The sequence below is a fragment of the Ochotona curzoniae genome, unplaced genomic scaffold (assembly GCF_017591425.1).
Source record: "Ochotona curzoniae isolate NIBS_2020 unplaced genomic scaffold, NIBS_Ocur_1.0 scaffold_4701, whole genome shotgun sequence".
NCBI classification, from domain to species: domain Eukaryota; kingdom Metazoa; phylum Chordata; class Mammalia; order Lagomorpha; family Ochotonidae; genus Ochotona; species Ochotona curzoniae.
Window position 1 is genome coordinate 7,946,716 of NW_024467122.1, and position 24,327 is coordinate 7,971,042.

At 52.4% G+C, this 24,327-nt stretch overlaps 1 protein-coding gene across 3 annotated transcripts in view; it reads right to left on the minus strand.

Annotated features, from left to right (window-relative positions):
- PCSK6 (proprotein convertase subtilisin/kexin type 6) overlaps positions 1–24,327 on the minus strand; it is a 139,591-nt gene that overhangs the window by 32,501 nt on the left and 82,763 nt on the right. For 2 of the 3 annotated variants that reach the window (XM_040968765.1, XM_040968766.1), the window contains exons 9-13: positions 23,981–24,081; positions 23,103–23,206; positions 21,638–21,755; positions 11,324–11,512; positions 8,815–8,951 (exon numbers count right to left, since the gene is read on the minus strand). In XM_040968765.1, the coding sequence (XP_040824699.1) occupies positions 8,815–8,951; positions 11,324–11,512; positions 21,638–21,755; positions 23,103–23,206; positions 23,981–24,081 (649 nt within the window). The remainder of the gene's footprint in view (positions 1–8,814; positions 8,952–11,323; positions 11,513–21,637; positions 21,756–23,102; positions 23,207–23,980; positions 24,082–24,327) is intronic. The other variant, XM_040968767.1, reaches the window with a different exon arrangement.

Here is a 24,327-nt window from a genome sequence, read left to right on the forward strand (position 1 = left end):
CCATGGGCCTCTGATAGGGGTTGCTGGTGTTTCAAGCAGTTTCATGCCAAATGCCTCGCGTAAGGTATTTTATAAATATGTTTATTTTTAAGCTTACAGTTTTTGTTGTTTTATCAAACAGAAGTTTCCAATTTTACATGGGAACATTTATCCAGATAACTGCTTGCTTCCCTAATGGCTGGCAAGGGTCAGTGGCTTCTCCTCCACATACCCTTCCAATCTTAAATGCCATGGCCGCTGACCCCCCATCCACAGCGCCAAAGGAGTCATTCGGCTAAGGGCTACTGGGAGGAGGCATCCTGCTGGGCTGGGGGAAGGTACAGCTACCCCCTTGCACAATCCACCCCCACGTGTACATGTGTGCACATGCAAGTTACATACACACCCACACATACATGCATATGTTTCCTTCCACACACAGACATAACCTACTGCTGTGATTCGGAGGAGGGTTTGAGGGCTCCATTTCCCCCAAAGGCTCATGTGCCCATAATGACTAGGTTGGATTAGACTGGTGAGGCGGGGTGCTGTGATCAGATCGGGTGGGTTTAGGGGACAGTCACAGACTCACTCACTCCCCCTTGGGCTGCCTCAGGTCTAGGTTTCATGGCAGGTGTCAAGCCACTCTGGTTGAAGTTGGCCTGTGAATTTCCAAAACCGAGAGGAAAAGCAAACTCTCTTGCAATCCTAAGTCACTTAAGTGTTTCATGGTAGTTATAAAAAGCTCACATGTACATACCCACGCAACATATACATGGACATGCATAAACACACATATAACACATAACACATTTATGACATATACACCCCCATATAACACATAGAGAGAGACCCATGAAAAGCCAATGAATATATACACAAATCCACACAACACACACAGACACACAAAGTTTGGGAACTTGCTTTATTCCTAGACAGACTGCAGGCTGACTGCCTACGGCAAGAAAGTCCAAACAGAAAGAAACTAACATGATGCAGTGAATCTGCATGCTGTTTAACTGGACCGTGCGGTCTGTCTCCCTGACAGTTCTTCATTCTGACCACTGTGGATCAAACACTTCCCACACCTGGGGTTTTGAAAAACTGCATTAGGGAAATTCTCAAATGCAAAGCAGAAGAACCAGCATGCTGACTCCCACGCGCTCCCATCCCCCCCAAGCCTAAACTGGCACCTTTTCCAAGCTGGCTTCCTCTGTCCCTTCCCCATTCTCCATCCCACAGCCATGCAGAATTTTAAAGGAAATCCTAGACACTGTAATAGTATTACATGTAAAAACACTACAGCTTGCAACAGCCACAAGAACTAATTTTTGTTAACCTTAGTACCTTATTATGTGTTTGCTTATTTAAGACCCACTGATGCTGGACTGATGTATAATAATGAGATAAAGTTCCATTCAGGCCTGATGGAGACATGTAAGCACCAAAAACACCAAGAAAAACATCAGCACTGTGGCAGCAGATTCTTTTGGAAACAGGAAAGATGAGAGAAAAATGGGGAAATTGTGATCAAGGAGATAAAGTGAATTCCTAGAGTTCAAATGAGCAGCACAGGAGTTTATTATCTTTTTTTTTTTTTAAATGGCATCCATTGTGTCAGGGTCTCTAGTTACTACCATGTGAATACCATGCTTAAGCCCTTTGGAACCAGGAGCCGGGATACACAGCATCGCTCACAGGACATGCACCATGAGGCCTGCTGGATTCTGCTCATCACTGACACACGGAGGCCTCCCCATTCCCTCCCCAGGGGTCGATGGTGCCCGGCACCCCAGCTCCTTCCACGGGCTGGGGACAATGCAAGGGAGCCAGGAGGCCACAGGAATGAAGCCCCATGGCTCTGTGCAAGAGGAACCCCGTGTCCAGGTGGAGCTCTACTGCAGGACACTCAGCTGGACCCTCAGCATGGAGTCAAAGAATGAGGAGGCACTTCTTGCCCCAAGCCCTCCCGCCAGCTCTGGCAGGTGGTAGTGGGGCAGTCAAGGTGAGCAGCTGAGAGAAGCACCGAGCAAAGCTGTCTTGGTACTCCACAAAGCCAAAGCCAGTTCCTGCTGAGCCCATGCAACTGGAGGTCACGAGCAGGTGCGGGGTCCTTCCTGTACTCTAGGCTGTTCAGTGGGATGCACACCTGGACAGGCAGAACGGCCTGATCTCTGATTGGTGCAGGTGCACAGGTTCAGCCTGTGTCTCAGGTGTAACCCCCCAAGGGGCTGCAAGCGGAGGAGGCTGGGACGGGGCCACCATAACCCTGTTACTTGGCTGGATCCTCACCTTCTGCACTGCCCATCTTTCAGGGCGGAACTGCAAGTGCCTGGCCCTGGGTGTGCCTGTAATATTCCCAGACCTGGTGCTAAGCTGACTTTGCCAAAGGTATGCTGAAGGCAGGAACGGATGAATGGAAAGCCGCCTGCACACCACAGCAGGGCTGCGGAGCGGGATCTGCACCTGCTTTCATCCTGGAGCCACCTCCCGGGTGACACACACACCCTTCCCTTGGCCTAGGAACTGAGAATAAAGAAGAGTGACTAAGCTGCTACTCAGCTTTGCAAAAAATGGTTTTAGAACTAATTACATAAGCCAGACTCAATCCGACAGGAGGTGAGTATTATTCAAGCTAGCCTATCACCTGGATCACTTAATTACTTAATAATCTCCAGGCCTACTCTGAGATTTTAAAGCACTTTCACATCGCATACATGCCATCAAGCCAAGGGCTTTTTTTCTTTTCTTTTCCTTTTTTGGTTAAGAAGCAGTGGCCCGAGCCAGGCTGAGACAAGCAACACAGAATTGCATCCACTCCCCCACAGTAACAAACCTTGACATTCTCTGTGAGGACCCAGGACTAGCACTGAGCGATCACGCCCATTTCTGATCAATTCCTACCACGGGCCAGCACAGCAGCTGACCTCCATGACGCTGTCCTTGGCAACGGATTTCTGCTAGGAACCATAATCCAGACCCTGGAACCTGGAGACAAAGTGCACATTTGGCAATCTGTCTCTAAGGTAGCCAGGGGTTTGGGTTGCAAAGTCTTCTGTCCATGGGGTCAGGGGAATGGGGCTCGAGAGCGGGGCCCCTAAGCAAGGGATCTGATGAGGTCAGCAGGGTGGAGTCTTGAGGTGCTGCATTGGGAGTCGGGAAAACGGTGGAGAAGGATCGAGCCATGCATCCAGTGCCAAAGATAACCTACACATAGGGCTCAGAGCCCCTCCCGACCCAGATGCCAGTTCCAAATCCCTTCAGGAGGACACCTCAGGGTACAGCTTCTCGGGGTGCTCTCAGCCACTTGGTGGCTGGCTGCCCAGTGGCTGCAATGGGACCCTGAGTGGGCAGCCGGTGCTTTGACTCACAGCATCCCAGAGCCCCTCCTGCTTCATGGTGTCAGCTGTTCCCTGAGAGCACAGTCTCCCCTTCCTGCTGCTGGCCAGCCCTTTGCTCCCGTCTGCCTGGCTGAGAGGCCCCACCTCTGCAATTGTGGAGGAAGGCCCTGAAGATCGCCCTCCTGCCTGCCACCAATCACTCCCCCTCCTCTGAGACCTCCCTCTGGGCACACGGGGACACTCACTGCTTTGGTGGTGACCCAGCTCTGGCCTGTGCCAAGGCAGGAGATGGGGCAGGGTTAAAGATAATGCACCTGGGAAAGCAGCAAAGCAGCTCAAGCACTTGAGTCCATGTCAGCCACATGGGAAACCCTGTTGAAGCTCCTGGCTTGCGGCTTGGCCTGACCTGGCCTGGCTATTGCAGTGAACTGGGGAGTGAACCAGTGGATGGGAAATTGCTCTGTCCCTCTGTTTTCCCTTCTGGTCAGTTCCCATGTCTGATGTTCTAACGTACAGAAACAGAGTGGCAGAGGGGCAGCTCTGGGATCCCAGCATGCTGTGAGCACCTCCACTCCAGCACCTCATTCCACTTGCTGCAGTGCTGGGAGGGCCCGAGTGTTGCACCAAGCACCAGGCCTAGAGGTGACTGCTGAACAAGAGCACAGCATGCTGGGGAGATTCGGCTGCAGATGCAGTGTCCCGAGGGAGAGCATGGAGCTGCCATGGAACCCAGGCTGACTCTGCTCTGCTTGGGAGGAGACACTGATGCTGACACTGAGCTGTGGTCCAGGGGGAGGCAGCTGTCCCCATCAACACCCACGAGAAAGGGCTCGTTGGGCCCTCGTGGCAGGAGGATGCTGGCCTGCCCTTGCTCAGAGTGGCAGCTCTCTTCAGGGGAAACTTGTATGGGGTGAAACCACCTTAGAAGTCAAGGCAGGAACAGGAAACTCTGAGATGAGCATGAGTTCCCACCCCAAAGTCCCATCTGTCATGGCTAGAAGGTGCCCCGAGGTGTTTATTCTGCTCCCATGGTATCCTGAGACTTTATCTGGGAGTCTCCCTGAATCCATGGGCCTCTAGCCACGAGCTGATTATATTCAGCTCCCGCCACCCTCCACCTGCATGACCCAGCAGCGGGAGGCCCTGGGTCACAATTGAGGAAAGACAAGGCTTCGGGGCAACCTGGGCAGTGTCAAAGACCAGAGCTTCCAGCACTGTGCAGTCAAGGGGCAGAGAGCTGATGCAGCAGCACCTGGCTGGGCAGCAAGGGGTGCGGCAGGTGTACCGGTGTGTGGAGAAGGAGATTCTGGCTGTGCACGCTGCAACCCCAAGCTGGCTCAGTACCCTCTGGTGACAGGCTCCAAAGGCTGTGATCACAGCTGTTACACAGATGTTTCTCTCATGGCCCATCCACCCAACCCTCCACTCTCACACATCTGCTGTGTCAGCTATTCTCAACCCTGCTTCCAGAACCTGGCCGCTTGCTTCCCCACACCTCCACTGCATCTACCCCGAGTCACCTGCTTTGATTACAGCTATGACCCCCAGACCGTGTTCCCTGCCCTGGCCCTCTGCCACCTCACTCCTCACAACTCCAGCCAAGCTGGCAGTGAGCTGATTAACACAGAAGTTCAGAAACTCTCTCCTTTGCTGAAAACCAATTCCACTAAGTGTGTGATGGCCCACAAAACCCTGTGTGACTGGGGCCTACGTCCCACCACAAAGGCCACTTTCCTCTTGGGCAGCATTGGGGCCTTTCTGTGATGCCAAGCTGCTGGCTGGGCCTCGGCATGTGCCTAGCCCTGTGTCCTTTCTGCAGTGCTGCCTGGAGATCCACATTCAAACGTCTTCCAGAAGGCCTTTCCTGGGCACCCTGACATGTTCTTGTCATTCTTCTCTGCTTCATCCTTCCTTCTAGAGCTTCTTATCATCTCACATGCTACAACCTCCTGCATAGGCAGCCTGTTCCACTCTGTGGAATACAAGCCTGGTGTCTGTTTTAACCACCAGAGGATCCCCAGTGCCAGGAAACATCTGATGAACACCCACTTATGAAGGCTACATTCTCAGAACATTTGTCTTCACACAAACTGACAAATTCCACCTCCTAACATCTTGTGTCCTTACTCAAATGAATCTGTGTTTCCTTTTTTCTTTCCCTTCCTGGGAGAGGGGGCATGCTGATAATTTTTTCTTTACTCTACTCTTCCCCTAATGATTCAGAAGGCTAGCATCTTACCCTGAAGTGTGCTTACTTGAGATATTACAGAAGGATAATGGAGTTCCTGCGTCTCTGTCATGTGGAGGACACAACATCATCTATTTATTCCTCTCTGATATAAAATGGGTATCCCCCTACCCTGGCAAGTTCTGTGATTTTTTTTAAGATTTATTATTTTTTTAAATTTTTTATTGGAAAGGCGGATATACAGAGAAGAGAGACAGAGAGGAAGATCTTCTGTCCAATGATTCACTCCCCAAGTGAGCGCAACAGCCAATGCTATGCCGGTCCGAAGCCAGGAGCCTCTTCTGGGTCTCCCATGCGGGTGCAGGGTCCCAAAGCTTTGGGCCATCCTCGACTGCTTTCCCGGGCCACAGGCAGGGAGCTGGAAGGGAAGCAGGGCTGCCGGGATTAGAACCGGCGCCCATTAGGGATCGCGGGGCGTGCAAGGCGAGGACCTTAACCACTGTGCCATTGCGCCGGGCCCAAGTTCTGTGATTTTGTAGAAATCACATGGATGGGAGGGCAAGCAGTCACTCGTCCATGGACAAGGCCTCTAGAAGGCCATGCCCAAGCTGTGACAGAGGGCGCACTGGGGGTCAGTAGAGGGAGGGACAGGTGTGAGTGCCCTGTGGTGGCCAAGACCCAGTGACAGCCAGCCCTGGGGAGGCTCCTACACAGGACACTGAGACATAAGCATGGTCTGTGTCCTTTCCTGCGAAGCCACAGGAAGAGCGAGGGAAGAACCGGTAGACCCTGGGAGGGTACACCACAGGAGAGGGTGTGATGTTTCCTTCCCTGGCTGCACTCTTGTCACCTCTTGGGCCCTGGCAGGCTGAAAGAAAGATGGCCAAGTAAATGACTCGTGATTTAACGAAGCTATGAAAGGGTGGAAAAAATCACCTGATGAGTAATCCGAGAACAAAATGAAGAAAATTATTCCATTTATAGTAACAGAAAGAACACACTTAGGAACAACTGAACTAAGGGACTAAAAGACTCGCATACTAAAATCCATGAAAAAAATATTGAACCAAATTTAAAAATAAATGGAAAGGAATTCCATGTCTAGGCATTGGATGACTTCATTTCGTAAGATGGCCACATTCCAAATATACCAAAAGCTCAACTGTTTTTTCCTTAATAAGAAATGCACAAGTTTATCCTAAAATATATATGATTTGCAAGGGCCTCAGAATATTCAAATTAACACTGACCAAAAACTAAAGTTGGCTGGAGTCCGGCCCTGCAGCCTAGTCAGTTAAGTTGGTGCCTGCAGCACTGGCATCCCATGTGGACACCAGCTCTAGTCCTGGCTTCTCCGCTTCTGATCCAGCTTCCTGCTAATGAGCCTTGGAAAGCAGCAGAGGATGACTCAATTGTATGGGCCACCGCCCTAATATGTGGGAGACATGGAGGAAGCTCTGGGCTCCTGGCTTCAGCCTGGCCTGGCCCCGGCCATTGCAGCCATTTCAGGAGTGAACCAGAGCGGGGAAGACCTTTCTATCTCACCCTCTTTCTCTTTGTAACTCTGCCTTGCAGATAAATTTACAAAATTGTAAGCAAAAGATCAAGTTGGTGGACTCAACTGTCTGATTTCAAAATTTACTATAAAGAAAGCTACAACATTCAATGGACTGTGGTACCAGCAAAAGAGACAGAAGATGCAACAGAATTGGGAGTGCGGCAAAACTTCTTCATTTATGTGTATTAATTCTGTAGAGGGTACCAAGATCATCCAATAGCGAAAGGGCAGCATTTTTCAAGATGGTGTTGGGACAACTGACAGTCGCATGCATATGAGCAAATTAATTTGAATCCTTACTTCATACCATATATAAAAAATGGATCAAACACCTAAATGGAAGAGCTGAAACTACTACATTCTTAGAAGGAAGCCTCAGAGTAAGTCTTCATGATCTTGGACCAGCAGTGGTTTCCTCTATTTGACGTTCAAAGTGCAAGGCACAACAGAAAAACTAAATAAACCCAAAGTATCCATTTCTGTGCATCAAAGGACAACATCAGGAAAGTGAAAAGAAAAATCCACAGGGATCACATACCTCCAAATCAACGACAGAAAGCAACGCAATTCTAGAAATGAGCAATGGATTGCATAGATACCCCCAAAGATACTGCAGAAATAAGCAACAAGCACGTGGAAAGATGCTGAGCCTCACTAGTCACCAGGGAAATGTCAATCAAACCACAAAAACCACTTCAAACCCACTCACAGGATTATAATAGAAATAGTAATAGCGGGCCCAGCGTGATGGCCTAGTGGCTAAAGTCCTTGCCTTGTATGCACCAGGATCCCATATGGGCGCCCAGTGTAATCCTGGTGCTCCACTTCCCATCCAGCTCCCTGCTTGTGGCCTGGGAAGGCAGTCGAAGACAGCCCAGGGACCCTGCACCTGTGTGGGAGAGTTGAAAGAGCTCCTGGCTTCAGGTTGGCGTAGCACTGGCCATTGCAGTCACTTGGGGAGTGAATTAACAGATGGAAGATCTTCCCCTCTGTCTCTTCTCCTCTATGTATATCAGACTTTGCAATAAAAATAAATCTTTAAAAAAAAACAGTAATAGCACATATTAGTGAGGTCATGGGGGACAGAACCACTCACTCATCTGTTGCTACAGGACAGTCACCATGGAAAACCATCTGGCTGTTCCTCTGTAAGTAAAGGTACCAGAGGACTCCACCGCTCCACGCCTTGGCACTAACGGAGATGCAAACAGGTGTCTACCTGAAATGTGTACGTTGATTGAGGAGCAGTCACAACATAGAGGGCAGAACTGAGCCTGATCTCCATCAATAGCAAATGTGTGCTGTCCACCCAGGCAATGAGAGACCAGCTCAGTCACATGGAAATGATGCCCACTCCACACTGACCCTTGAAAACTCCGTGCACAGAGGGCCACGTGTGGTTTGATCCTGTTTATGTGCAATTCCCAAATAGACACACTCAGAGAGACAGGAAGTAGATTACGGGTTTGCAGGGGCTGGGAGGTGAGGTGGGAATGGGGTGTGATCGTTTTAATGTCTCACTTTATTTAGGACTCAGATGGTGCTGTGGCTGCTCAACAAGCCACTGACTGGGAATCCACCAAAGCCACAAAACCACATGATTTAAAACCACGCAAATGGTGGATTTTATATGGATTTTTGCCTCCATAAAACAAAGCACAGACTTACCAGAGCTGTTGCAAATACAGGGGCGGGGGGTGAAAGGGGCTGGAGTCTCCAAGTCTGTAAGAAATCCTCGGGTCACTGACCTTGCTTCTCCGGGTTGCGGACCTGGGATGGCATGTCTTGGATCTCCAAGGTCCACTCTCCATCAGCCTTTTCTCCCCAGCAGTGCACAGTCATGAACTCCCAGTTGGTGAAGCCTTCGTTGGAATGGTCCAGCAGCCTGCAGAGGAGATGCAGTGTTAGGAGAATGTTGTGACACTAGGAAGCAGCCTAAGGAGGGCGTTCTTCTGCATTGCTAACATGCCTGTGTGGCTCAGCCCAGGTACACCCCAGGGCAGGGGGGCAGCAGAGCAACAGTGGGAAGTTGGGGTGCAGGTAACCTAAGGAATTGCTCAATTCTCATGGCACTTCCTCCTCCAGTATCTCACCAGGCTCACACAGCCCAGTGGAAGGCAGGGACACGGTGTGCTGGGGTCTCTTCCCTCCCACCCTGACAGAGTTTACAAGCACTAGGTGGCTGCAGGTCCAAGATTCCATGACCAGCTAAGCTGGGACTGGACCGGGGACATTCTTACTGCCCAAAGCTCCTGCATCCCACCATGCCTCTGAGCAAGTGTCTGGGCCGAATCTTCCTTCTAGGCATTCACAGTGGGAGACTTTTCTACAGCAGGTGGGGTGGGGGGCTGTGGAACAAATGCTTTAGGGCCAGCTCTGGGTACCGCTCTCCAAAAGCTACGCAGACTTGTGGGGGACAGGGTGATTCTTTAGTCTCCAGAGGTTTCAACAATGGCTTTGGTAGGTCTGGTTGTGCTCCAGTGTGGCGAGGAGGCATCTCTGGGGGAGGCATGACAGAGGAGAAGGGAGGACCTGCTTGCAGGTGCTGGTGAGCTTCCCGGACTGAATACAACTACTGCCACCCAAAGTCATGCTGCTGTCACCTGGAACCGATGCCATGGCACTGGGTGGTAGGGAGAGACATGAACGGCCACTGGCATCTCTCAGGGGAGTCCTTGCTCTCCCAGGACAGGGCGAATCCCTGTTTCTGCAGCTCACCCGTCCCTGTCGTCTCTCCTGCACCTGCTCTTTTGCCTGTCTTCAGCTGATGCAGGAGCAGAAGGATGAGAGGCAGCAGCATGGTCTGGACCAGAATGAGTCAAAGCAAACCTCTGTGTCAGCATCCCTATGTGTGTTCTCAGCACCATGGAAATGGCCTGCAGGTGCATGTTCCTTCGGTCTTCCAGGCTGGAAGGCCTCCCTGACTGTCCCCACAAACCCCTGGGCCTCCAGCCTCTATCCAGGCTGCACATCTGGCTCCAGCAGAAGCTGGAAAGCAGCTGTCTGGCACCTTCTCTATTTTCTCGCCTTAGAGGCAACAGCTCCAGGTTCTTCTCACTTCCTCTTTCTTCACAGCCTCATTTCCTGCCTCTTAATTGGTAATAAGCTGTTGTTAGAATGGGACTCTTAACTGTTTACCAGGAACCCAACAGGTGAGTCGGTATGATGGGTTTCTGGACACACAGTGTGTAAAAGCATTTACAGAGGAGCATTCCCTGCAAGGTCAGCAGTGGGAGTGCTTGCTCTTAGGAAACTGCCAAGGCTAGGGCCGAGGGTCGCATAATCCCATGATACCCCAATGCAGCAGGGAGCTGCCACTGTCTTGGAAATGCTGAGGTTCTCCACTTTACTCATGGAGAAGCCTGGCACCCTAAAAGAGCGGCTGAATCCAGCAAGATGTGAACTAGAAAACAACAGGTGCCCATCAAAATTCTGCATAAAATTGCAGAAATTTAACTTAGAAGAAAATGCATTCCCAAGGCTCACATGACTGGTAGGTGGCTGCAGCATGCCCTTGGAAGCGCTGGATGGCACAGATGCAGCACATGGTCTGGCCCTCAGGCAGTAGGCCACACTCCCTGCCATTCCCAGGGCCTCAAGTAAGGAGCAGCTGCAAAGGGTCCAAAGGCAGAGGGAGGGAGGGTGAGGAGGAGGGATGCGAGGGACTTGGATTGGGTGGCTACATGTCAACAGGACCTGGGGGTGGCCAGGCTCTGTCTGGGAGACCTTTCTTCTCCCTCTGCGTCTTTGTAAGAGACAAAAGGGCACCCAGTTCTTCTCCAACCGACCTTCCACAAATGCCCTCCAGGCATGCAGTTGCATCAAAGCACCTGCTAGAATTTCCACCAACTTGTAGATGGTGTCTTAGGGTGAAGGCTTCATAGAGCATCCTGGAAGGCCCTGCTAGCACCTCCACGCCCTGTCCAAGCCTGAATTTTCCAAGAGACACGGTCCAGCTGTTGCAGAGCCATGACTATGTGGGAATAGCTTCAGGAGATAGACGGTACTCCAGCTGTGACCCTCATGGTCACCCATGTGCCTGCTGCAGAAGACAGATGCTGATTCCCCACCATCCATCCAGAAGCCCCTCCATGACACAAGAAAACAAGGGGCATGACAATTCTCCCGCAGCACAGGAGGGAGGCTGCTGGCAGACATGCAGAGTGCCTTCCCAGGATGCTGGAGGTGCGGGCTTGGTCTGGGTGGCCCTAGTGCACCTGCTGAGTCTACCAAGAGCCCAGCCCTCTCAGGTCTTACCTCTTAGCCAGGAGCTGAGACTTGGTTCCCGAGGGAGAGGTGAGGTGGATCTGGAGGTCTCCTCGCCGCGGGTGTGAGATGGAGATGCGGGCTACCACATGTTCCAGGTAGACCACACGCTGATCCGAGTGGTCGGCACAGGCGCTGGTCAGGGCAGTGCTGCGTAGCACCTGCACCACCGGGATGCTCCTGGGAAGGGAGGGGCAGTGAGGACAGGGTGCCTACCCGGAACTACTTCACCCAGCTGGAAGGCGCTTCCTGCTCTCCGGAATGCACTACAGAGTAAGCTCCTGTTTGGGCTTCAGGGTCCACAGGCAGCACTCACTGGCTCTCTTCCTGTCAGGCTGGAACCTGCAAGCATTTATTAACACACCACTTCCTTCCAAAGACTGATCTTCAAAATGGACACCTTGGTGTAGCATACTAATCCTCTGCCTACAACAGCATCCCATATGGGCACTGGTTCCTGTCCTGGATGCTCCACTTCTGATCTAGTTCCCTGATTATGGCCTGGGAAAGCGGCAGAGGATGGCACAAGTCCTTGGGCTCCTGCACTCCCATGGGAGACTGGGAGGAAGCTCTTGGGTTCTAGGCTTAGGAAAGTCCCAGCTCTGGTTGTCGTGACCATTTGGGGAGTGAACTAGCAGATAGAAGATTCTCTCTATGTCTCTCCTTCTCTCAGTAACTCTCCCTTTCAAATAAAAATAAATCTTAAAAAAATAATTTATTAAGAAAAAGGGTAGCACAATGTGGAGTGAGAGCAGACAGCCTGCATCCAACGTAAGGAGAGACATGCTAGGGTTGGCAGCTTGTTCTGGCACCTTCACACTGTGCCTTACAAGGACGCCCTCGGGGACTGCCACACAAGGAATGTGGGGCTGCAGTCTACTCTTGTGCTAAACACCCTGGTCCAGACTGTCACAGAGGAACCCCACCTGACCCCTCAACCGTACAGTCCCTCTTCTGCCATGGGTTGGAGATCCATCCCATGAGGATGGTTCTCAGTCCAAATCCAGGCAGCTTTACCCCCGCAGAAGGAATTGAGTCCCCATCACACAACAAGGTCTCCTTCCTTCCTTTTTTGTCCCCGTCCAGCAATGACACTAAAATGACGAGGAACACTCTCGAGGGTCTGGAAAAACAGGAACCACCACCGCAACCGGAACACACAACAAATGAACACACAAATGAACCGACGAACCAACCAACCTTTATTGCTGAAAGCGGGCTGCTTATATACAGTTCTCCACCAATCACTTCTCCCCTTGGGTCCACTTGGCGCTACCTGATAGGCCAGTAGCAATGACATAATTGCAGCGAGGGCATCAGCCTATCCCCATGACTTCCTGTTTGCCTACTGGTGGGACCAACCCCGCCTCCTGGCCCTGGGCCAACCGCCACCTTGCGACTGCCTATCATACATGTGGGGTCAGCTCCAGGGCACTGCTCCCCACACTTTTTCAAGATTAATTCATTTCTTATTGGAAAGGCAGATTTATAGAGAAGGAGATACAGAGAAAAAGATCTTCCATCTGCTGGTTCACTCTTCAAGGGCCACAATGGCCAGAGTTAAGTCAACCCAAAGCCAGGAGCCAGGAGCCTCCTCCAGGTTTCCCATGCTGGTGCAGGGTCCCAAGGTTTTGGGCCATTCTCTGTTGCTTTCCCAGGCCATAAGCAGGGAGGTGAATGGGAAGTGCAGCAGCCAGGACATGAATAGCGCCTATACTGGATCCTGGTGCATGTAAGGTGAGGGTTTAGCCACTGAGCCATTGTACCAGGTCCTCAACAAGGTATTTCTACCCAAACTCTCTGATCCACTCCTCATCTCAACAGAAACAGGGTCTGCCTCCCAAATGCTACTTATACAGCCAAGTTCAGCTCTCCCCTGCCTCTTTTGGGCCACCTTGGCTCACAACCCCAACCCAACTGGCTGAAGAAAGATGGCATTCTTCAAGGTAGACCTTACCGCCATCCACAGCACACCAGTAACTCCCCACTTCCCTCCAACACCAAACGGCTGGTGCTCAGTTTATTATGGGAGCATGTTTCCCATAAGCCCTGACTTGCCTCTTGGGAGACTATGAGCCAGCAAGTGCCCTGAGCCTCTTACAATGACACAGCCAGGCTCTCAGGGGCCTGAGTCATAAAAAGCTATCCAAACAAGGAGAAGCAGTGATGTCATTCCCTCAGAGACTCTGTAAACATTTGCAAACATGCTTTGCACACACTGTAAACTGACTTAGAGACGCTGCCTTCTTTCACTGCCTCCTCCTAAGTTCTCCGGTGTCTGTTTACCAGGCCACAACAGGCAGTTCCCCGCCGTGGCCGTAAGACATGCGACACAATGGAGAGCTCTGGAGCGCGTCAGGCCCTGCAGGGCCCACATACGACTTGGGTTAAAGCACTCAGTGACATTGGCATGAAAATTGTCAAGTGGCTATGGGGGTAGAGGGTGGGATGGGGGTCTCAAGGCATGAGGGTAGAGTGAACTCAGCAATGTTCCTCTGGGGCTGCCCGTCAAGATCCCAGACTCAGGAATGACCCTCCATGTTTACACTTCTGGGACTCAACAAGCAAGCCGAGGCCAACAGAGAGCAAGAACGGAACAAAGTTCAAAGAGCATCTCCACCCACTAGGATGTGCTAACTGGCATGGGGGGTGGGGAGCAACAGCCCTGAAGTTGCAAGGAAGAAACCTGGAAAAGACAACACCCAGCCACACCATTCCCCACTCTCCCTGCACCCATCCCAGAGTGCCATGCATGGGGAAAAAACCTCAAAGTCCCCTGCTGACTCTGCCATGGCTCCGGGTGGGGCTGGCTCAGCTTACCAAGAGATACTTCCTTGCTGCCTACAGGATGACTGGCTGGGGTGGGCGGTGCTCAGTGCCTCTGGGAGTCCAGGAGTCTTTGGCTTGGGTTTTCAAAGCCAAGACCTTCCACCTAGTGGGGGTCCAGGAGCCAAAGCGGCTGCGCGTGAAGCAGTGCTAACAGTAAGGGTTACTTTCTGTGTGAACAGCTTGGCTCAGGGCACCGGGGCGCCCCATTTTCGCCTGTTCTTGTGGAGCTGTTGGAGTGGGTGGATGGTTGGAGGGCTACTGCAAGGCGCCGAGGTGTCCCCTCCTCAGGCACCCCTGGCTCTCCCCACACGTGATTTTTGTGCCAGCTGTTGAAGCAAACCACCGCTCCCACCCCAGGTCAGGGGGCTTTTCCATTTCCTTAAGAAAAAGAGCAGTGGCGGCAGAGGTTTTCAATTTGAAATACTCCCCGAGAGCAGGGCTGAGAGCTGGGCTGAGATCAGCTTTCAACAGCAACTCCAGGCAGGAGGCAGGAGTCGGTGCGGGGGTGTCAATGCTGCTCAGGGCATCTGTATTCTGTCACAAAGTGCAGAGGCTTGAGCCTGGCTCGGCCTCTCGTTCCAGCTTCCTGCTAACGGGCACCCTGGCAGACAGCAGTGAGGGCGCAAGTAGCTGGGCTCCTGCCAGCCAGGTTTGGAGACCTGGTCCAGCCTAGGCTATCGTGGGCATTTGGGGAATGAGCCAGCGATGGCAAATGGTTCTTTCTCTATCTTTGAATAATTTTTTAAAGTGTCTTTTAAAATTGCTATATTAATTATACATATTTGTAGGGTGCAGGGTGCTATTTTGACACAAGTAAACAATGCATGAAGGCCACACTGGGATAATTAGCATATCTGTGATTCAAAACTTCTTGTTCCTTTGGGCTTCTGATCACATTTGCTTCAACCAGCCAGCAGAGCCCTGTTTTACATGTCCTCTAGCCTGATCATTTGGAAATGTGCAAGACATTAATGGTAACCATGGTCACCCTGCCGAGCTCTAACACAGACACTGAGTTGACCGACACAGTCGTATTTTGCAGACCTTTCTCCATGTCCCTCACCCTGCCTTTCCAGCCTCTAGGAACCACCTGTCCACCCTCCACGTCCTTGAGGACACAGTGATGATGCTAGCAGGAAGCTGCTCGGCGTGCTGGGGGCGTAGCTGGCTCGTCAGCGCTTCCCACAGTGACGCTGTCATGCCCTCAGCACGGCGGTCTTTAGGGTCTCAAGTAGACGGATCTGCTCATGACCTGGTAGACATTCCTGCTGACCACTAGTTCACCTTGTAAACTTGCCTTAGATAGAGGAAATGATTTGTGATGATCAAATTCACAGCTCATCATTGAAGTTGCAAACTAAAACTTTTTAAAAAACCTAACATCAGGGGCCAGAGGGACAGATAGCTCAATTGTCTAATCCTCTACTTTCAAGCGCCAGAATCCCTATGGGTGCCGATTCATGTCCTCCTGCTCCACTTCCCATCCAGCTCCTGCTTGTGGCCTGGGAAAGCAGTAGAGAATGCCTCAAAGCCTTGGGGCCCTGCACCTGTGTGGGAGACCCAGAAGAGGCTCCTGGCTTCAGATTGGCTTAGCTCTAGCTGATGTGTCCATTTGGGGAGTGAACCAGCAAATGAAAGATCTTTCTGTCTGTCTCTCCTCTCTGTAAATGTGCCTTTGCAATAAAAATAAATAAGTAAATAAACGTAAAAGCTACAGACAATGCTGTCTGAGATGAATGTGTGCTCAAGTGCAATGCTTTGGTCTAGAGCACACATCCAGCCTCTTCCACCTGAAAGGGCTGGGATTCAATCACAGCAGGACCCACAGCCAACTCTCCTAAGTGTTCTAGGAGTCTGTATTTGCATATTCGTGAGCTTGCTGAAATCCATTTGTCACCACCCCTACTCACCTACATCAATATCTGAGGTGCTCTGTGGTTCTTTCCCGTAAGGGTCACTTACAAAGATGTGCAGGACGGCAAAGTGTGGGAGTCACACATAGGCACACTCCAGCTGACACATAGGCACACTCCAGCTGACGTCAGCCAACGCTGGGCCCTGCCTTTCTCCTCTCAACTTTCATTCCTTCATCCCTTGAGCTATTGACAAAGTGCTTAGCCCTGCACACCTGTGTGCTTTCTGCCCACGAGTTCACGGGAGCTGGCGTGCTGTCCAGGTGCTCCTGAGTGCCAGAAGCTGGGATGTCTTATGTGGATGGGGTTGGTGTGCTGCTGGTATTCCATATGGGCAGCAGTTCAAGTCCTGGTAGCTCTACTTCCTGTCTAGCTCCCTGTTTATGGCCTGAGAAAGTAGCAGAGGATCACTCAGGGCCTTTGGACCCTGCACTCACATAGGAGACCTGGGAAAAACTTCTGGCTCCGGGCTTTAGACTAGCCCAGATCTGCCTGTTGCAGCCATTTTGGGAGTACACTAGCAGATGGAAGATCTCTCTGTGCTTCCTTCTCGGTCTGTAACTCTGCCTTTACAATAAAAATAAATAAATCTTAAACACTCTCCCCGTTTTACCCGTCTCTCTCCTTCCCTCCCTCCCTCTCTCTCTCTCTCTCTCTCTTACACACACACACACAAGTTGATAAAACACAAATCTGAATCCATCAGTTCAAGAGAATGCGGTGAGCAGAAGTTTACAGGAGGCTTCCTTGCTGGTTCCCCTTGCTGGGGCTCAGGAACTGACACCCCCAAAGTAAAGACCACCGCAGAATCAGAGTCCCTCTCTATACTTTCCCTGTACCCAAGCTTCCTGTACCTCTCTCTTGCCCCCAGGACCAGCACAGAACTGGAGTCTCTCTTCCCAAAGCAGGCTGTAAGATCTACTACAAACATTAATCGGCTCTGCCATTCTGTCTCAGAGCTGGCCACTTAGACATTCTCTGCCCTGCCTTGTCTGATTGGTCCTAAGACCCTCATTCCACAAGCGGTCCTATGACATGCCAGGGAAGGACAGCCTAAAAGGATCCAGAAGGATCCAAGCAGACAAGACTTGGTTGGCACCCAATCATCTTCCTGCATGGGTGCCCTCTGTTTCACCCACTTCATCTGATGCAGGCTTGACAATGGACAGCTCAGCCTGCAGCTTTGAGCCCTACGGTAAGCCTCCTGCTTCTTGCACGACTTGGCTCCAACCAGCATCCTGGGTCTCACACTTGCTAATTGCCCTCTGGTATAAGTGTGTCACAACGGCCGGCACCCCTAACACAGGGATAAGTGTGTCACAACGGCCGGCACCCCTAACACAGGGAGCACATCCACCACTCCAGTGTTTGACATGACCTTATAGCTACTATGAGTAGCACTATGAGTTGACTCAAATTCAAGCATTAATTTTAGCAGTAAACAGCCTTTGCAAGTTTCAGAGGGGGAAGAAAAACTGGTTTGCTTCAAGACTCAGCTTGGAAGGGTCACCAGTGTTTATGAGGGGGACACCAAGAGGCAGAGGGAACATGAGGGCACAGGGCAGGTGTTCCAGGTTTGCCCAGACATGCTCCACCTAGCATCAGCTGGATGGGGGAGAGCACGCAGCAGTCTCTGGGGTATCCAGGGATGTACAGATGTTCTGGAGGGAGGCCCTGGGAAGGGTGGAAAAGCGCTGTGAGAATTGGGGGGAAAGGTTCTGTGCCAGACAGAGCCCAAAGAGAAGAGCGGCTTTAGCTCCGTAACTAGATAACAAACCAGGCTGTGCACCTGTGCTCAGCAGGCGGCCAGCTGACTTGGACCCAACCTGATTCATCACAGATCAAATATCTTTAAATGCATGCCTAAGGCAAGGCCGGGATTCATGGATCATTTTTAAGAAAATGTCATGAGAGGTTTAAAGGAGCAGCTGTGGCTGCTGGCCTGGCTCAGCTGCTGCAAACAGACCACCAGGAGCCACCCCCGGGAATAGATGCCCGGCCGAGTCTGGCGGACCCTCCAGGTAGCTAGGGTCCAGGTGCATTCCCATTCTAGAGGCAGCTTGCCCAGGTGGAGGAGAAACAGAGGGAAAGAATGCAAGGGGAAGTTGGGGTGCAGTTCCTCTCCTTGGCTCAGCACCGCCTGGGCCCCACCTCAAGGTGGACACTAGAGGCAGCAGTCCGGATCTGTTTGCTTCAGTTTGTTCATCTGTACACTGGGGACAAGGACAGAACCTCATGCCCTTGTGTGCTCCTTCATACACGATGCTCAGGGTCTCGCTACTGCTTGGTGAATGCCTCTGTCCACTCAGCCACAGGACACATGGAGCTATTTACCAACACCCGTCACACACAGTCTGCTCCATTCAAGTTCCAGGAAGATCAGTGGTGTGTGGTTCATAGGGGGTTAATTCTCAGGCACCTGTAAATGATCTGGAACATTCACAGCAGCATGGGCTAGCATGGTGGGTGGGTGGGTGGGTGGGTGGGTGGGTGGGTGGGTGGGTGTGTGTGTGTGTGTGTGTGTGTGTTTGGGACTGGGGAGGGGAGGGGTTAAATAAAACACAGGCCACAGTAAGCCATCACTCATCAGACCCAGAACCTTCCACACTTGGTAAGACATCACATGTGTGGTGGCACCTGCTCTATGCTGGTGAAGAAGACCGTTTCTTGTCTTCTGTGCACCTGACCAGGTGTTACGGGCAAGTTCTCACAGGACGTCTCACAGCAGCCTGGGTTTCAAAGAAGCAAGGGAGGTGCCAGCAGGAGAAGCCCAAAGGTGCTAGCAAGATGCTTAGCAAGCAGGGCCTTATGTCCCATCACACGTATTGGGCCACACTTGACTTTTTCCTTGCCAGGATCTGTCCCATCCTTCTCTGTGTAGCACACACAGATGTTCACATGGCCTAGCACGGGCAGCTGTCCCTGTTCACCATCCCGTCAGCCTTCCTTCGATCACATGAAAGTTCTGAATCCACCAGAGCCCTCATGTCTGACAGTGGGGGCTGGCAGGTCTTTGAGCTTCCCTGTGGGCCTAGACGTTGTAGTGGAGACCTGGGCACCTGAGGCTCAGGCTCCTAAGGCATCTTTTTTCTCTCATTAACACAGCTTCATCCATCCCTACCCTGGCAGTCCCCCCCACCCCACCCTTCTTCATTCTCATCTTTCAAGGAGATCCCGGCAGGGGCAGGTGCATTGCCAAACCCTGCCCCCCACTACATGGGCAGCAAACAGGCTGGACATGCCCAAGGTCACATGAGGTCCCTCTCCTCTGGCTGGCCTTCATGGTATAGTCCTGTAGAGCCCCAGTGGCTGCCACCACCAGCTGCTGTGAGCAGGCTGGGGCCCAAGAAGGGTGTACAGCAAGGGCGGCCCCACAGCTCCTGCTGTCATTGTCTGCCAAGACCTGTCTTCTGAAACCACGACCACATCCTAGGAACCAGATACATCATGCAGCTCAGGGCTGGAGCTGGGGGAGAGGGGTTCCTGCTGCTGACTTTGCATATGACCAGAGGGGTGGACAGAGCCCGGGTCCTGTTAATGAGGCAGGTACACAGCAGTGTGGGCTGCCCACAGTGAGGCTGGCCTCTGAGCCCTCCAGGACACTTGGACTAAACATCCACCAGGCTCAGCTCTCTGACTTGGGCCCTCTCCAACGATAAGGGAGAGGTAGGTAACATAACCCATGCAGTGTGCACACAGCTGCCTGAGCAATGAGAACAGAAAGCACATCCCCCTAGCCCTGGGCTTCCTCTCGCTGCATCTCTGCTCCCCTCAAGGGCAAGCAACAGTGGCCACATCTGGGACCCTCCAAAGAGAGGTCACAAGAGCAGACAGTTGGATGGAGCGATGTACATGGCAGACGGCCAGACAAGTTGACCTTTCATTTTCAAGTCATGTGACTCCAGCAGCTGGGACAAAGCCCAGGTGACAACTGTGATGAGGGTGACTGGCTACAGCCTCGGGGACCCTCAGATGACCTGCGTAGGTAGGCAGGGGTTGCAGCTCCTGGGAGTTTGGGAGAGGGCTAGTGGCACCCTCCCCACTGCCACACTCCTCTCTCCAGAGGCCCTCTATCCTCGAGAACAATCACCTTGTGGAGTTAGGCAAGCGGCTCGAGACAGAACATTCCAGAAAGGAGCCTGGCAAGGGGAAAGATGATTTTTCTTTAGAAACAGGAGCCCGATTCTTGCCATCCCTGGGAGTCTGTGGAGTTTTGATTTCCTCAAAGGACAGGAACAATGTCACAGTGTATGCTACCCTCAACCTGCACTGTTGAGAGCCTGTGCTGCTGCCACTTAAAAAGCAAAATAAAATCAAAATAAAAACAAGCCACTCGCCACCTAGGCACCACCCAGCCATCTTAAAACGCCTTCTGGCAAGAGAAGAATGCTTCATTCAGGAGCCACCCTGCCGGGCAGTCTGGTGGGAGGGACCGGGGCAGCCCCACCGAGGCAGAAAGCAGACCCTGGAGCCGGCATTGCCTTACCTGGCAACTGGTTATCTGTGTTACCGGCGCTTTCTCCAACAAGAAGAGCCAACTAAGGCAAAAGGCCTCCTTTATCTCCGAGCTTCCCCCTGTCCCACCCCAGATCTGATAGTCTCTAGTTCCCTAAGGAAAACAATGCTAGCAGAAGTCAGGGTTGACCCTGGCTCCAAAGGTCAGTGTAGACAATGAGCAAGAACCAAACCAAACCACGGTGATTGTTGGAAAGGCCCTCCTGGGGGCTGGTTCTGCAGCTCTTCAGCCAAGTAAGACTTCCCGAACTCCTGTCATGTGTGAGACACACTTGCTGGACGTCATGTGGCACAAGTGCCCATCGGCTAAGAGGTTGTCTCGTATAACACCGTATACATGTATGGGTAAAGCAACACAGGGCTTCGCACCATTTCCTGTTCTGTTTTTCTTGACCTGGGGGTCACAAACAGCTGCACCTTGAAATGGAGTCTCTCCAGTCGGATGTCAAGACCCAGAGGACCCCACTCTTTATCTGGGGGACAGCTGTGGCAGCAGAGTAGTGGGGAGTGTCCTGACCACAGGAGAGGGGCAGGCAGGGTCTTGTGCCCCCTGCTTGTCTCAGTTGAACAGAACAACCCCAGCACGTACACCCTGGAGATTGCAAGCAGGCAGAAACAAGCGCAGAGCTAGGAAATGAACCCCTTCCCTGCCATGGAATAGGAGTAGGTGCTGCTGCTCTTGGCTAAGCACACTGTGAGTCCTCAGAGCAGGCTGGGTGGGCACAGAAAGGACCCCATGGAATGCCCCTTGGTATATCCTGCTGGGCAGGACAGACCCATGGTCTGGTTAGTTACGGTTAATATTACAGACAGGATATTCCAACACAGCCCAAGGGATTTGGGTTGGGATGGGTTCCCTACTGCGAAGCCACCTGTACTTCAAAATGATTGCAATGCGTAGAGCAGCAGGTCCCAGCTGCACAGCCCACAAGAAATGATTTAGACACACACACACATACACAGCCCTGTACCGCCATGACCACCCCGGGCAGCAGGCTCGGGTCCTATGTGCGTGGGCAGTCACTGGGGTGGGAGGGGAGAGCCTCACCTGGGCCTCTTGTCCACGGTGGCCACACACATGTGCTGGGAGGGCACTGCCGTCCACTTCTTGGCCTCCAGGACCAAAGCTTCGGCATCCACCAAGCCAAATCCATACAGATGGCTAACTGAAAAGACAGGGCCATCAGCGCCAGGCTCTCAGCCACCCCTGCCCCCTCCTCCCATCCTGCCACCGCCTCAACCTTACACCTCTGCTGGGCCCCACGGGGGTGGGCACCTGATCAACCAGGTCCTGAACTTTTTCGGGCATGTCCCGTTGGGATGCAGTGTGGGAGTGTGGGAAGGCCTAGGGCTCCCTTTCGCACAGACTGGAACAGATCTCTCTTGCTTTGAAGGACCCGCCAGCCCCTGTACCCGCTGAGCCCATGACCAGGCAGGAGACACGCACCCTGTGCTCTACTGCGCTGCACCGAGTGCTACAGAGCAAGGCTGGGGTTTTTGGCTATTTCCTCTCCCAACTCAGTTTTCAGGGCACTGGGATCAGTGGCAATGCCACGCAGCACAGTGAGGCAGAAGGGTGTTAAATTTGGCTGGGGGTACAGAAGGGTTTCTAAGCTGAATGAATGAGGCAAGGTCGGGAACTAGATACAATCTATTTTCCTATTTAATTAGGCCAACATTGCAATGGAGGGCGGCTCTGGTTACAGCTCAGCACCCACACCAACATTCCTGTGAATTGGAGACGAACCAGGTGCCTGTAATGGCCTCCTTGTTGAAAGGAATGTCCCTTGGCCACCAAGGGTCAAAGCAAAGCTTGACCTGCACCAGATACACTGCCGTATCAGGCTTGGGTTCACAGCCTTCAGGCCAAATGTCAGAGAAGAAATCTTGCTGTTTGATCTCAGCAAAGCCAGCAGCCCAGTCCTGCCCAGGGACTCATGCCTGTGCGTGCCAGACTGGATGGGTGAGGGAGGCCCTCTTGCCCTGTGAATTATCTGCCTAACTCAGGGGCTGGCCACCAAAAGTTTTACACAAAAAGTAACTTACACAACTATCTCAAGGCTGAAAGAAGAGGAAGTTTAAAAATCAGAGTCGCTCAGGGCTAAGAATGCAAGAGGCCCTCAGGTGCCATGCAGACAACATCATGCATCTTGATAATCACAGACAAAACTTGTCTGAATGGGCATAACTACAACTCACGTCCAGGATTAACCACGTGGCAGGGTTCCTTCACGTTACAAGAAAGCCACATCTGCAAGAGTCAACTGAAGTGCTGCTGCGTGTGGCAGCAGTGGCGAATCTTAGGGACCCTGAGCCTCGATGGATTTAGGGTTCTCCCTGAGACCAGTGTGAGCCTTCTGGTGCTTTCCATAAATCACCAAGTCTGTGCTGCTCATTCTTACGACTCATGCTCTTTGGAGATGCTATTAAGGGATTCAAGGGAATTCACTTCACCCCGTGGGTCCCCGGATCCAATGCCATACAAGCCCAGCCCCTACACACAGCAGTCGCACCTTTGTGTCCGGCGCCATTGACCTTCCAGTCACTTGCTTTCAGGTGGGCCGGCCGGGAGGTCTTGACGAGCAGGTGCTGGACATCCCTCCAGGTTAACTGGCTGCTGCAAGGACACATGAACAGCCACTGAGGTCCGCCCAGGCCAGGGACAATGGGCACACATGGCAGCTGAGGGAGTGTGCCCAGAGCTGGCCCCGGGGTTAGCAATCACATTCCCTGGCACAGATCTAGAGCTCCAACTCTTGGTGAAGAAGCTTCCAGCAATGACATCCCGAGCTAGAAGAGATTTCAGGTTCTTGGATCAGGGATGTTCGGCCTGTACATTTCGAGTCCAATTACAAGAACAGGCAAATTCACAGATGGGTGGCCTGGGACAAGGCACGGGAAGAGCGTGGGGACCTGAAATGTGTCCTTTCCCAAGATTTGCTTGTTAATGTCCTAAGCTCAGAGGCTCTGAACATGACTGTATTTGGCAATGGTGCCTTCTACAAGGTAATTAAGGCAAAATAACGTCTGGAGTGGCATTCATCCAAGATGGCCACAGACCACCTGCCCAGGGAATCCGGACACAGCCACCTCTGGGAGGAACCAGAGAGAAGGCAGCTACCACCTGCTGAGACCCCGCCCAAGGGCGTCCAGCCTCTAACAGGCCTGGGGCACAGACACCCATGTGCAGTGCCAGGCCATCACAGCCTGAGCAGGGTGCGACCTGGGCTTCCCGGGATAAGACTTGCGTGTGGGAAGTGGAAGCAGGTCTGGAGGTGGATGGCAGTAGCAGCCATAGTCGGTACCCAACGCCACAGATCTGCACACGGCCATGATGCCGCTGTTCAGCCATGCGCTCAACCCCGGACAGAGAAAGGAGGAAGGGACGTACTTGGCCTCCAGAGCCAGAGCGATGATGCCAGCTACCATGGGGGCTGAGACTGAGGTCCCCGTATGGCCATCCGTGCAGCGCTGGCGCAGGTCCGTGGTGACCTGGACGAGAGGGATGCAGAGATCAAGTCACTCCTAGCAGAAGTCAAGTTTCCGCAGCTGCTACTAGGGGGTGGGACTCTGGGCCCCAGGGGCAGATTTCTGTACATGCAAGAGGGGAATTCACCTCAGGCCAACCAGGCAGGAGGAGGGCTGGCAGCTATGAGCCATGCCCCTGGGAGCTTTTTGTAGCACCTAGCTCCCTGTCACTACTGTAGCAGGCTGGGCAGACAGGCAGGCAGAGCAGGG